The sequence below is a fragment of the Oncorhynchus masou genome, chromosome 9, assembly GCF_036934945.1.
Source record: "Oncorhynchus masou masou isolate Uvic2021 chromosome 9, UVic_Omas_1.1, whole genome shotgun sequence".
Classification (NCBI taxonomy): Eukaryota; Metazoa; Chordata; class Actinopteri; order Salmoniformes; family Salmonidae; genus Oncorhynchus; species Oncorhynchus masou.
Window position 1 is genome coordinate 40,785,228 of NC_088220.1, and position 13,975 is coordinate 40,799,202.

The 13,975-nt window shown below is 40.7% G+C and overlaps 1 protein-coding gene across 8 annotated transcripts in view; it reads left to right on the plus strand.

Annotated features, from left to right (window-relative positions):
• The window catches only part of LOC135545985 (protein diaphanous homolog 2-like), a 626,286-nt gene that overhangs the window by 155,264 nt on the left and 457,047 nt on the right, over positions 1 to 13,975 (plus strand). For all 8 annotated transcript variants that reach the window (XM_064974017.1, XM_064974023.1, XM_064974020.1 and 5 more), the window contains one exon: positions 6,973 to 7,112. In XM_064974017.1, coding sequence (XP_064830089.1) covers positions 6,973 to 7,112 — 140 coding nt within the window. The remainder of the gene's footprint in view (positions 1 to 6,972; positions 7,113 to 13,975) is intronic.

The window sequence follows — 13,975 nt, forward strand, 5'->3', positions numbered from 1 at the left end:
CCAGTACTATTTTCTTTGGCAGGAAATACTGGTATCGATGAATACGGGATTCAATAAAAGCAGGAGATGAGGCTCTCTCATTTGTGGTCAAAGGGCCTGTGTCTGTCCTCTAGAAATCAGGTTGTCATGCTCCTCCGCCTCTCCATCTCTCTAGTTTTCTCTCACTCTCTCTTCCTGACTTTCTCTGTATCTACTTCTCTTTTCTCTATCTCAATTCAATTCAAACAGTTATATTGGCATGGAAAACATATGTTTACATTGCCAAAGCAAGTGAAATAGATAATAAACAAAAGTGAAATAAACAATACAAAATTTACAGTAAACATTACACTCACAAAAGTTCCAAACGAAAAGAGACATTTCAAATGTCATGTTATGGCTCTGTACAGTGTTGCAACGACGTGCAAATATAGTTAAAGTACAAAAGTGGAAATAAATAAACATAAATCTGGGTTGTATTTACAATGGTGTTTGTTGTGTCTCTCTCCTTTCCCTCTCTCAACCCTTCTTTCCCACCCTCCCTCCCTCTCGGTGGCCTCTTTTTGTCAATTTGCCTATGTTCCCCGGGCCTGAAGGGGAAACTCAATTACTCAGTAGCCTGGTTGGTCTCGCTGGATGCCCTCATGATTGATGTGATGTGGTGGCAGTAATGTTAAAATCATCCCAACAGATTGATTTGGGCCAGGGTCATTAAGCAGCCTATTATGGCCTGTGTCTTTCATTTCCAAGAGGTTAAGGTCAACGGAGAGTGAAACCTCAGTCATAAACCTTCCGTACAGAGTGGTCAGCCTTATGGGAGTTGCTGAGTGGAAAAAAATTATATCAAGAAATTTCCATAAGATGTGATGTAAACAAATGTATTGGCAGATATAGTCTCTTCTAAAGAAAAACATGGGTTTGACATCACGTAGGTGTCACGCAAGCATACTGTTCGTACGACGCGAATACACACCTAATTATTCTCAACTAGAATACACGTCATTATTCTCAATTAGAGTACTTCATTATTCTTGACTACAATACATGCATCATAATTATTTGTAGACACACACTTCACATGTTCTATTCAAAAGCATGACTCAGTGGCCTCATACAAATGGGGAATATGTAAATATGTGAAGTACTAGCCTTTATTCTGATTGGATTTGTATAGAGTGAGTCTGCTTGTTCCAAAGCGCTTGCGGGAAAAAACATGACATAGTCTTTTCAATACACTGAATATAACTTATCCAGAGAGATTGTATAAGTATTAAACAACAAACCCACTGGCACGATGTGTTACACATTCTTTCTGTGAATCACAAGGTGTGAAACATACAAAGGCTTTTGAGTTTGCTTTGTGCAGAGGTCCAGGTGTATTGGACTTTAGAGAAAGTATAGAGGTTACAGGTAAAGAAGAAGAGAAAAACAACTGTTGTGTTGTAAATTGAGGGTTGACGACAGATGTGTAGCAAACTAACTGAATTGTAAATGGGAACTTGAGATCGAAAAAGGACTAAGAAAGACCTTAGCATGGGGGAGAAAGAGTGACATAAGTCCTGGGAAGAGGTCCCAGAAAGAGATGATCTTAATAAAGAGGGACACGTGGCACTGAAGTAGGAGGTGAGAAAGCTGAGGTGTGACAGAGAGCAGGATACTCCCCCAGAGAAGCCAGCAAAAACAGCCCACCTCAGACCTGGACCACAACCTCAACACCACAATGGGATAGACAGAATCCACAGAATTGAACCCCTTCTGGGAAAATTGGAAAACTCTAGACAAAAAAAAACAACATGAAGAGTTATCTATCCAAAACGGAGATGTATAGATAAACCACTTCTGCCATTTGAGAGACCATGTATTCACCCTGCACACTCTAATTGACAAATTAACAAACCAAAACAAAGGCAAAGTCTTCTCATGCTTAGTTTTAATTTAAAAAAGCTTAATTTGGCATGTGGGCCTGCTATACAAATTGATGTAAAGTGGTGTTGGGGGGAAAAACATACAACATTATACAATCCATGTACACAAACAACAAGTGTGCGGTTAACGGCCTTCTATGCCATAAAAATGAACATAAAATTCTACATACCAATTTGGATCTGGCCAAAAAATACTTGAATCAGTTATAGAAACCATTGCCCTTTATGGTTGCGAGGTCTGGGGTCTGCTAACCAACAAAATGGGACAAACAACAAATTCTGCAAAAATGTCATCCTTGTACAACGTAAAACACCAAATAATGCATGCAGAAAAGAATTAGTCAATACCCGGCTAATTATCAAAATCCAGACGAGTCGTTAAATTCTACAACCATCTAAAATGAAGCGATTTCCAAACCTGCCATAACAAAGCAATCACCTACAGAGAAAGGAACCTGGAGAAGAGCCCCCTAAGCAAGCTGGTCCTGGGGCTCTGTTCACAAACACAAACAGACCCCACAGACCCTCCAGGACAGCAACACAATTAAACCCAACCAAGTCATGAGAAATCAAAAATATAATTACTTGACGCATTGGAAAGAATTTACAAAAAAACTGAGCAAACTAGAATGCTATTTGGCCCTAAACAGAGAGTACACAGTGGCAGAATACCTGACTACTGTGACTGACCCAGACTTAAGGAACGCTTTGTCTATGTACATACTCAGTGAGCATAGCCTAGCTATTGAGAAAGGCCGCTGAAGGCAGACCTGGCTCTCAAGAGAAGACAAGCTGTGTGCACACTGCCCACAAAATGAGGTGGAAACTGAGCTGCACTTCCTAACCTCCTGCCAAATGTATGACCATATTAGAGACACATCGTTCCCTCAGATTACACAGACCCACAAAGATTTTGAAAAAAAATCAAATTTTAATAAACCCCCATATCTATTGGGTGAAATACCACAGTGTGCAATCACAGCAGCAATATTTGTGACCTGTTGCCACAAGAAAAGGGCAACCAGTGAAGAACAAAAACCATTGCAAATACAACCTATATTTATGTTTATTTATTTTCCCTTTTGTATTTTAAGTATCTGCACATCATTACAACACTGTATATAGATATAATATGAGAGAGAGAGAGAATTTAGATTGTACAGGATGAAATAGAAGGTTAGAAAAGGCCATGGGAAATAATGTACAGTGTATGTGTTTAAGTGCAGATCATTTGAGCTCTCATAAAATCTTTACTTTTATTGAAGCAGCTCTGCTCACCTCCCGGTAAAGTTGATAGTGTTTAAGTCAGGTAGAATGTCTGTGGAGGTAGTGATGCAACCAAATCTATTCTCCCAATTAAAAAAACTAATGAATGGACAATATTGGATGTGGGATCTGGACAATATTATAATATATTGTATGCTGTACATGGATTCATAGAAGGAAAACCTTCCAATTTTTCATAGCAATGACACTTTTTACTTGATTAGATGTTTTTTTGTGAACTACTGACCAAACGTATCCTTTCACAATAACAAGAATCCCACTCTGAGCTTTTTTCCCCCTTCTCAACAATGTCATTATCTTGCTGTCCTTCACTCATCTTTCACATAGACCAGACTGACTCTTTCTCTTTGACTCTGCCATGCAGAAGACTGTTTACCAGACCAATTTTCTCTCCAGAAGAAATGTCACTTATTACACCCAAACTCCCTGTTGGTGCAGCATGCTTGGTGGGAAACGAAAAATGTTCTGGAATGAATACATTTAAGATACTTTTTTTTATACTGTTTCTTCACCCACTTTTTTCCTGCTCCTCCATTAATTCAGTTCTACCTGTAACTGGGTTTGGTTAATAACCCATCTCGTGCAAATTCCATGTTTTTGTCCCAACTTTGTTCTCACGTTTATCTGAAAGAACACCCTCAACAATACCACATTGTGTAAGGTAATCTGACAATGTGATTTACAAGAATAGTCATTCAATGTAGTATATATTGTTTTACATTGCAGATTTTTTCACATGATACACGTGAAAGAATAGTAGAACAGAGAATGGATTGAGAGAACTCACAATGTCTTTGTCTTGACTAGGTTTAGATACTAGTGGGAATGTGCGCAATGTTTTCCAGTCGTCTTGGCAGGTAAAACAAATATTGATCTGAATAGATGGGAGAAATTTGACATTATGGGGTTTTGTGTTTAGGCCAGTGGCACAATTTTTTAAAATTGAATCCATTTTAAATGCAGGCTGTAACACCACAACATGTGGAAAATGTCAAAGGATATGAATACATTTTGAAGGCACTGTATACTCACTACTTGGTCAATTGATTTGATAGCATATTTAATATATGCAAACACATTCTATGAATTGATAGTACACCTCTCTGTTTTATTTTATTCTGTAGCAATGTGAATATCCCTAGAAAATATTCCTAGTCATGAAAATCACAAATTAAATATATTGAGACACAGCTTAGCCTTTTGTTAATCACCCTTTCATCTCAGATTTTCAAAATATGCTTTACAGCCAAAGCTAGACAAGCATTTGTGTAAGTTTATCGATAGCCTAGCATAGCATTTTGTCCAGCTAGCAACTTGGTCACAGAAATCAGAAAAGCAATCAAATTAAATCGTTTACATTTGAAGAGCTTCAGATGTTTTCACTCACGAGACTCCCAGTTAGATAGCAAATGTTCCTTTTTTCCAAAAATATTATTTTTGTAGGCGAAATAGCTCCGTTTGTTCTTCACGTTTGGCTGAGAAATTGCCCGGAAATTGCAGTCACGAAAACGGCGAAAAATATTCCAAATTAGCTCCATAATATCGACCGAAACATGGCAAACGTTGTTTATAATCAATCTTCAAGGTGTTTTTCAAATATCTATTCGATAATATATCCACCGAGATAATTCGTTTTTCAGTAGGACCGATTGGAGTAATGGCTACCTCTGTATTTTACGCGAGAATGTCTCTGGGGGCATCAGGTGACCACTTGCGCAATGTAGCCGCCTACGGCTATTCTTCAACATAAATGCGTAAAACTACGTCACAATGCTGTAGACACCTTGGGGAATACGTAGAAAGCATAATCTGGTTGATAGCACTTTCACAGCTCAATAAGGACTCATTGGAACGCAGCACTTTCAAAATATGGGGCACTTCCAGATTGGATTTTTCTCAGGCTTTCGCCTGCAACATCAGTTCTGTTATACTCACAGACAATATCTTTACAGTTTTGGAAAAGTTAGTGTTTTCTATCCTAAGCTGTCAATTATATGTATATTCTAGCATCTTGTCCTGACAAAATATCCCGTTTAAAACGGAAACGTTTTTTCCCCAAAAATGAAAATACTCCCCCTAGAGTCGCAACAGGATTTATTAACAGAAAGAGAAGGGAGACTGTTTGTACAGGCCCTGTACTATACTTGATAGACTCAGTGATTTTGTTTCTTAATTATCCCTACACAATTCCGTTACCAGTCCTGGCTATCCCCCTTCCCACATCCATCTTTATTAAAAAATACATATATTTATTTTGTAACCTTTATTTAACTAGGCAAGTCTTATTTACAATGACGGACTACCCTGGCCAAACACTCCCCTAACCCGGACGATGTTGGGCCAATTGTGCGCAGCCCTATGGGACTCCCAATCACAGCTGGTTGTGATATAGCCTGGAGTTGAACCAGGGTCTGTAATGACGCCTCTAGCACTGAGATGAAGTTCCTTAGACCTCTGAGCCACTCGGAAGACCCCATCTTTGTCCACAGCCATGTTGTTTTAGATACGAGGCATCGACTCATCAGGTATTTTTCAATAGCTGTACAACCGTGTATCCCAATCCAACCCCCAGTATTGGGTAGTGGTATGTTCATGGGAGATTAGACTGTCGGTCTATCTCTGCCAGCAGCAGGTATGGTCTTTGTGAAGGCATCAGTGTGCAGCATGTTACAAAGCCTCTCTTTTGGAGGTTCTACACTGGAATCCATTTAGAGGAAGGATGGCCGCTTGTGTTCAGCATGTATGTTAGTCGGGAGGGTTGGCAGCTATCCTCATTGAATAGCTCTCTGTGGGATAGACCTCCGTGTCAGTTCAGCTTTAGCTGATTGATGGAAGTCAAAGTGAGAGAATATATCTGGAGCCATTCCCATCCCCATAGAACTCTCTGAATACGGTGGCAGAGTTTTGGCTCCTCTTCACAGTATCACCCTTGGGAGATTGTAAATGACATGACCTCATTTGCTATTTAAATTATCGATCAAATCACTGTGATCCAGAAAGAACATTTCTAACTTGTGTTGTTGCAATTCATTTTTTATTTTTTTGCTGTATTTGACAGAGGTGCTGGAGCTATTTTGACGTCTGAGTTGGGCAGGGGTAAAGATAGGAAGACACACAGTATCTAGTACAGGTAATCATTCTCACCTACTGGAGTCCACAGTGCTTTGACATACTACCCCTGATGTGTGCTGTGAAGAGGTGTGATACCTGGGGATCCCATGGCCATGACCCCCTTCCTCCTGTCAGTAGAGATCATCTGGGCTTCAGCTTAATTGCACCTACAATTCCCCCCAACTGAAGTTCAAGGCTTTGATTTGTGCTATGCAGTTGTCAATATCAGTGGCTAGATCAGGGGTGTGCAAATCATTTTGCTTGAAGGCCACGTCAGGATTTCAAAATTCAATGGAGGGCCACAGAGATTTGAGGGACCAATTTCTTCATTAAAATCAATTTACGGGCAAGAAAAAGGGCCGTTTTTTAAAAACGTTTACGTCCATTATAATTTTGACATACTTTCTATCTAGTTTTATATATATACAGTTGAAGTTGGAAGTTTACATACTTAGGTTGGAGTCATTTAAACTTGTTTTTCAACCACTCCACAAATTTCTTGTTCACAAACTATAGTTTTTCCAAGTCGGTTAGGACATCTACTTTGTGCATGTAGGTTTTCCTGTGTCAGGATTGGCAAATATTTTGTGGTCACTTTTTAACAGAGTAATATGACTACCGTTTCAGGACTATAATAATGACATTCTTCTGTTGTGCGTTTTCTCTCCAGGGAGGACTGAGGAACAGCAAGCATGAGTGTACATTGTCGTCACAGGAGTATGTCCACGAGCTGCGTTCCGGCATCACTGAGGACAAGCTGCTCATCTGCCTGGAGTCCCTTCGCGTCTCTCTCACCAGTAACCCTGTCAGGTAAGTGTCCTTTCTCTCTTGCTTACATAATCCTCTTGATTCTTTGGTGGAACATAAGGTTTCCGCAGTGCAAAGTGCCCCCAAATAAACCTCCATTCTAGCCAACCTGTTCTTGATGTTCACTAAATTCTCAGTTTGGTTCTCCCCAAAAAACAAATTTGCCTTTTTTCCACTAATTGTGATTGGTCAAAAGAAATCAGATCTTTACCCATCAGATCTTTTTCAATGCTGATCTGATAGTGGAAAAACGATCAGAATTGGGTTCTCTGTGTGAATGCAGCCTAAGAAATCAGACCAAATTGGCATCTGCTGGATTCCTTCCATCGCATATAGGATGTATGTCAGGAGATCTTTAAGGCCCACACGGAATAATGGGCTTGGTTAAACAAGCATAGCCCGAAGCATAGCCCATTAAAACGAGCATAGCCAATGGTGTAGGTCACTAAACGAGCAGAAGCCCATAGTCTGCCATTCCATCACCACTCTATCCATTAGGCTCTTATAGGAAGTCCACTTTTCCACATCAGCCAAGCCAGCCATTCTCTGTATCTGAGACCTTAAATTGCAAGGCGGCCCTCACCCTAAGATCAACCAGTTTGATTTTAATATCTCTCCCTCTCTCCCATCACCAAGAGTGGGTTTAGCTGCCCACACCCCCCCTATTTAAAAAAAAAATCTGTTTTGATCATAGTAATGCACTACTTTAAAATAATTCCCCGTTTGTCTCAGTCCTTTTCCCATTTCTTGCAAGCTTTGATTGGCCCTTCACTCAACCATAATTAGGCCATGGCGACTGCATTTGGGGAGCCTTTTTCCAACCACAAAGTTCTCATCTTCCGTTCTTGTAGATGGGGATCTTCAAATGTAATTTGGTCCCAACAGCACAGAGGAATCCTCAATGATAGCAGAACACTCTCAATTATTAACCGAGCCCCACTGTTGGAGAGATTGCTTAATGTGAATCAATGAACAGTGCATATAAAGTGGTCATCAGATGAGTGGCAGATCTTCTTTTATGTCTGACTCCCAGTTCTTGGCGATGACCCGGCAGTGGCCCAGCGGGCCATTTATTTGATCCAGTAGATAAAGCGGAGGCGTTTTCTTAGCATCCTAACAGCTTGAAAAACGAATAGGCTTTGGTGTGGTCTCACTAGAAAGATCATGCTAACTCACAGAACAACACGATGTGCTCTGCACTCCAAAGCAATTAATAGATTTTTACCCCCAAAAATCCCGCCCATCTCGCTCTTACTGTGGCTGATTAATTGTGTTGCTAGAAACCAGGGGCCTCATTTATCAATAATGCATTGAAACTATTCTAAAATACTACTTACAAACAGAATTTAGAATGTTTGTACGCATAGAAAAGTGTTATTTATCAAAAACAACTAAAACAAATGTCATATGCACACCTGTAGGAGATAACATTGCTAAATACCAATTGAAATACAAATAGCCAAGGTCGCGCACGAGCACTGCTCAATATATTGTGAAAATCTTCCCTTTGAAGTCTTTGGGGAATATACAACACCGTACCTTGACATACAACGGCACAACCAAATATAGCTAAAATTTTCAGAGACGGGAATAGAGGCGCTCGTGTCAGAGATTGAGTACAACCAAAATGTTTCATTTGGCTCACTCAGTTCTGGCTTGACCAGTGAAAATCAAAACATTCAGCAGCATATTTTGCGCATCACATTACCTGTCACCTGCACATTAAGAATGGAAGCTGTTTTCTGTTCACATAGTTGTACTAGTTTTTAGTTGGTGCTTTTATGGCCATGTGTGTGCTGTCTATTGCTCCGTTTGTATTTGGGAACTCATTGATGGCATCATGGCAAATAAACTCCTCTTGACTTCAACCTGTTGTGCGATGGTGTACAGAAATTGTTTGTTTTGCTGATGATTGCATCCAAAACATTGGCTCATCTGGGGATGTGAGTGGCTAATCAGCAAACTCCTGTTGCCAAAAACCCAAGGGTGGATAGCACTTGGATGCGCACCGGAATGGCATCTGTTTGCCTTTCTAAAGTCTTAAACGATATCTGATGAGCCAATCTGTACTTTCTGCAAAAAAAGTCCCACTTTCACACGTGCCCCTAATTACTGTACTTTATTTGGATTATTATTGTAACAAATGTACTGATGTGGTCAAATAATATGATATAGCCTGTCAACGTATGTTGCATGAATTCACAATGGAAATGCAATAAAATCGAATTTAAATTTAAATAAATTATTACTCTCACAATTTCACACATTTTTTTTTCACACATGCTTTTCTGCTTCTTTGAACAAAACACCAAGGAAGGATATACACAGCCTCAAGGTAACCTCCCAAGTTCTTGCCTTCATTAAGCTAAAGACACCCTTTTATTATTCGGCTTTATCTGATCACAACAATAACTGTTCCCAGACCTGCCTTTCTGCTGTTTACCCACCAACTTCGCTAGCTACGTCTACCTGCCCATTAATCATAGGAAATGAGCGTAAATCACTTTTGCTTGAAAAGCCCACGTAACTCTCCCTGTGTGCCTTGCCGAACTGTAAAGTTCTGCACCGCTAGCTATGAAAATCACATCACTCCTCACACGGCGACAGGCCAGTTGGTACCAAGGGAGGCCAAGTCCGCCCTCTGGGTGTTTTCAAACCACTGAACTTGTGACCACTGAGCGAGGGAGCGGCGCTCTGCGGCAGCAATCATGGGCGCCCACGGAATGCCAGGTCTAGCCAGGCACCCTAGGGTGAGACGGGGAAGAGCTGGGAGAAACACAGGTCTAGGCACCCTGGGGTGAGGCAGGGAAGAGCTGGGAGAAACACAGGTCTAGGCACCCTAGGGTGAGACAGGGAAGCGCTGGGGGAAACACAGTACTGTTGGAAGCCTGCTCTTGCTACTCTGCTCCTCTTCACAACTTTCAGTGTTCCACTAAAAGGGAATTGAAGGTGGGAGGAGATGTTCTTGGAGCATAGCTAAGGTTACTCACAATTAATATGAATCCACTTAATTGTCACGGATCACAACACACAGGAAATGCAAACTTGCTGACCTGTGTTCTGATTGCATGTTAATGTAACCTTTTCTCTGCAATAGTCTGTGTGTTGGGAACAGCCATGCAAAACACAGCTGCTTAATTCACTTTATTTTTTAATTACCACCTGTGGACTACATAAGGACAAGCTTTACTGCAAGTGCTCTTTCATGGTTAGTTTAATAATTAATTTCACTTAAACAAAAGTAGATGCCTATAATCTTTGAAGAAAAATCCTACGTCAAAAGGACTTTCTGGCCAGAGTAAAATGACAAAAATAGTTGACAGCCACAAAGTTATCACCCTGCAGTACTACACTGTCAAAGACTTGTGTGGCTTCTCTAAGGGGTTGTTTAAGTGACCTGAGCAGCAACTCTGGCTCCTCCTTTGGCACTAACTTGGTATAAGGAGGAACTTTGCATGCAGAGAAAATGCAAATCATCCTGTAGTTTTGCCAAGGGGCTCAGTTCTCCTTCTCTCATTGACCATAGAAGACAAACTGTATGCCTATGTTTGAGCAACAAATGTGTTCCTCTACATTTTATTTAAAATCCCTTTACCGTTGTTTTAGTAAGGATATATTCTGTATCTATCAGATTGTAATTCTGTGGTAGCGGTATTCTATAGTTATTAAGGTACTGCTATACAAATACCTGATATCTACTTTTGGCAATGTAGTTTGAGGTGAAGAATGAACACAGGGCAGTATGGTATTTTATCTGTATACCTATTTTTATAAACTGTAGAATTACATGCAGCTCAACTCTCTCCACCCTTGCTGATCACTCAGCGCAGCGTAACCTACAGGTAGGTAACTGCCAAAATAATGGAAACACTTGAGTAAATGAGGGATACAAAGTATATTGAAAGCAGGTGCTTCCACACAGGTGTGGTTCCTGAGTTAATTAAACAATTAACATTCAATCCTGTTGGCCATTATTTTGGCTATCATGGCTATGCTCCATTGGTGTACAATGCACCCATACACAGGGCACACGTGGTCACGGAATGGTTTGATGAGCATGAAAACGATGTAAACCATAAGCCATGACCGTCTCAGTCACCAGATCTCAACCCAATTGGAACCATTTTTTTGTGTTTTCCACCACCTTCAACAAGACACCAAATTATGGAATTTTCTTTGGTGGAATATTGTTGCATACCTACAAGTTCCAGACACTAGAATATATCCCAAGGTGTATTGAAACTGTTCTGGAATGTGGTGGCCAAATGCCCTATTAAGACACTTTATTTAGGTATTTTCTTAATTTTGGAAGTTACATGTATTTTCAGAGACCATGTGAGAAATACATATTGTGGCATGCGATAACACAGGGAGAAAGGTCAATACAGCACACCTAATTGACCAATACAAAATTCCCCCTAACCACCACGTTTCCATAAGCAGTTATAGACCATCAACGCTAAACTCGGCTATACAAAACTATTTTGAATGCTTTGTTTTCTTTTGTCTGTGTGTTTTAAGAATGCTTGCTATACCTTTCAATCAAGAAACGAAAGACCAATAAGTGGGACTTAGAAATTCATTAAAACAGTGCTGTTTGTGAATCGCCAGGCACCTCCCTCCCCCATTACATCTCCTTAACTCAGCAGAAAAAGTCAAAGCTAGTTCTGTAGTAGTGTTAGTCTTTTTCTCTGAGAGACTTGTGTTGTTCTGTAATGCGCCACAGCCAGTTAATGTCCTCCCGGTGGCCTGTGTTTGTGTAATAGTTTAATTGGCTGGGCTGTGCACCTGTTTGCCGGCCCAGGTGGCTGCAGGGCTGGTGCTGCAGTTCCTTCATCCCCCCTCGTCTCCCAGTCAGTCCAAAACAGATGTGTGGCAAGCAGCCCTCCAACATTCCCTCACAGATGGCATCGCCCGAAGCACCCGCAAGCCCCATCCGTCTCTATGCTTCCAGTTTCCTCAAGCTGCCATTTTCTCTCCCCCCACTACCCTCTTTTGTAAAACAATTACTCCTTGACCAATTATTCATCTCACACTTCTTTCTAAGCCCTTTTTAATTCTTTCATTTGGAAACTTCTTAATTTAGACCTGTCACGACGCTGGCTCTCACCACTTTCCAACGAGTGGTAATTCATTAACTTCTAATCCACTGACTTGATGCGAGATGCCAACTCACAGATAATCAAAGCCTCTTATATTCTCATTTATGTATAGAGTTAAAGTGTGGTGGTGTCGTATTGTTATTTTTTATGGTGCTACAGTGTGAGAGACGTGCAACAGGGCTGGCAGCAGAAGTGCAGGAATTGAATATCACAAAAGCAAATAAGTATTTCTAAACTTCTTTTCACACCCACTCATGCACAAACTCCACAGGCTTTTGTCATGTACATTTATATTTTTCAGGCTCCGCTTCCCACTACTAAGTTCACTTCTTAGTGGGGATAAGTTTCCTCTCAAACAACATTGTAACGCGATTCGTCCTCCTCTAACGAGGAGTATGAAAGATCGGACCAATTTGCAGCGTGGTAAGTGTTCGTAATTTTTAATGAAAAGTCACTGAACACGAAAATACAAAATAACAAAGTGAAAGACAGAAATGAAAAATGAAACAGTTCTGTATGGAGGAAACACAGACACAGAAAACAATCACCCACCACTCAAGTGGGAAAAACAGGCTGCCTAAGTATGGTTCTCAATCAGAGACAACGATTGACAGCTGCCTCTGATTGAGAACCATACCAGGCCAAACACATAGAAAACCAAAACTAGAACAACACATAGAATGCCGACCCCAACTCACGCCTTGACCAACCTAAAATAGAAACTAAAACAAGGAACTAAGGTCAGGACGTGACAAACATGGTTGGAGCTCTCCCCCTCTGAGCTACTACCTCTACCTGTCCCGATGCTCCACCAATACCTTAAAAGAGGAAGTAAGAGCGTTCTTAGGTCCTACACAGGGAACACACTGCTTCACACTTTCAAGGGTCCAGCTTTGGAGTTCCTTGTGCTAATCCTTTAGTATTAGTCTGACTCCCTTCAAATCCCAGCGTTGAGTTCCATATAACATGTGCTCGACTCTCAGATCCTCCAGACAGATTCAGACCAAAATTGAACTTGGCACCAACTTTTCATTATGTGGGGAAATCTTCATAGCATAACTGTGACAATTTCTCTGTGGCAATTTGTGGGCCTTTGTGTGCAGGCATCTGTGAATTGCTGCTGACGCTAGGAGTTTTCTCCTTCTCTGGGTCAGGGCTGGAGAGTCAAGATGGAGCATTGTACTGTAGTGATCTCACAGCTACTGCCAGGGTTTCTGTGTCTCTCGGTCTCACCAGCTTTACCCTGGCTTAATGCCTGTAGCCATGCACTATAGAAGGTAACGCATAGCGCTGGTAATGGGCTTAATAGTAGCTTTGAAGTGGGGATGCTTCTTTACACGAGGCAGTTCATCAGCCTTGATTGACCGAAGATAACAAAATGATTGACTGAGAAACAATTAAACACCCACCAAGTGACTGACTGTGAAAGATGGTTTTCAGAAAAGTTACACTTTTGAAACGTACATGACCTCCAATACACTTTGTCATGTCTGTAGTTTGTTTGTTAGAGAAGCTTTGGTGAAAATTTCTTTGGAATAACAGCTTTGTCGAAGGTCTTTGCTGAATCCCAAAAGCTGGCTTCCAAAAACCATAGGAGTTTTCTTGACGTTTGGGGAAAAAAAGGCATGTCTAAAATGACAAATATACTCTATTTTTGAAAACAGCAGCTATATTCCCGATAGTCAGTCATATTGACCAACCTTAAATAAAAATAGGCCTTTAGTTATTGTATTTTACTGAATAACCAACTGAGAGTGAGCCATT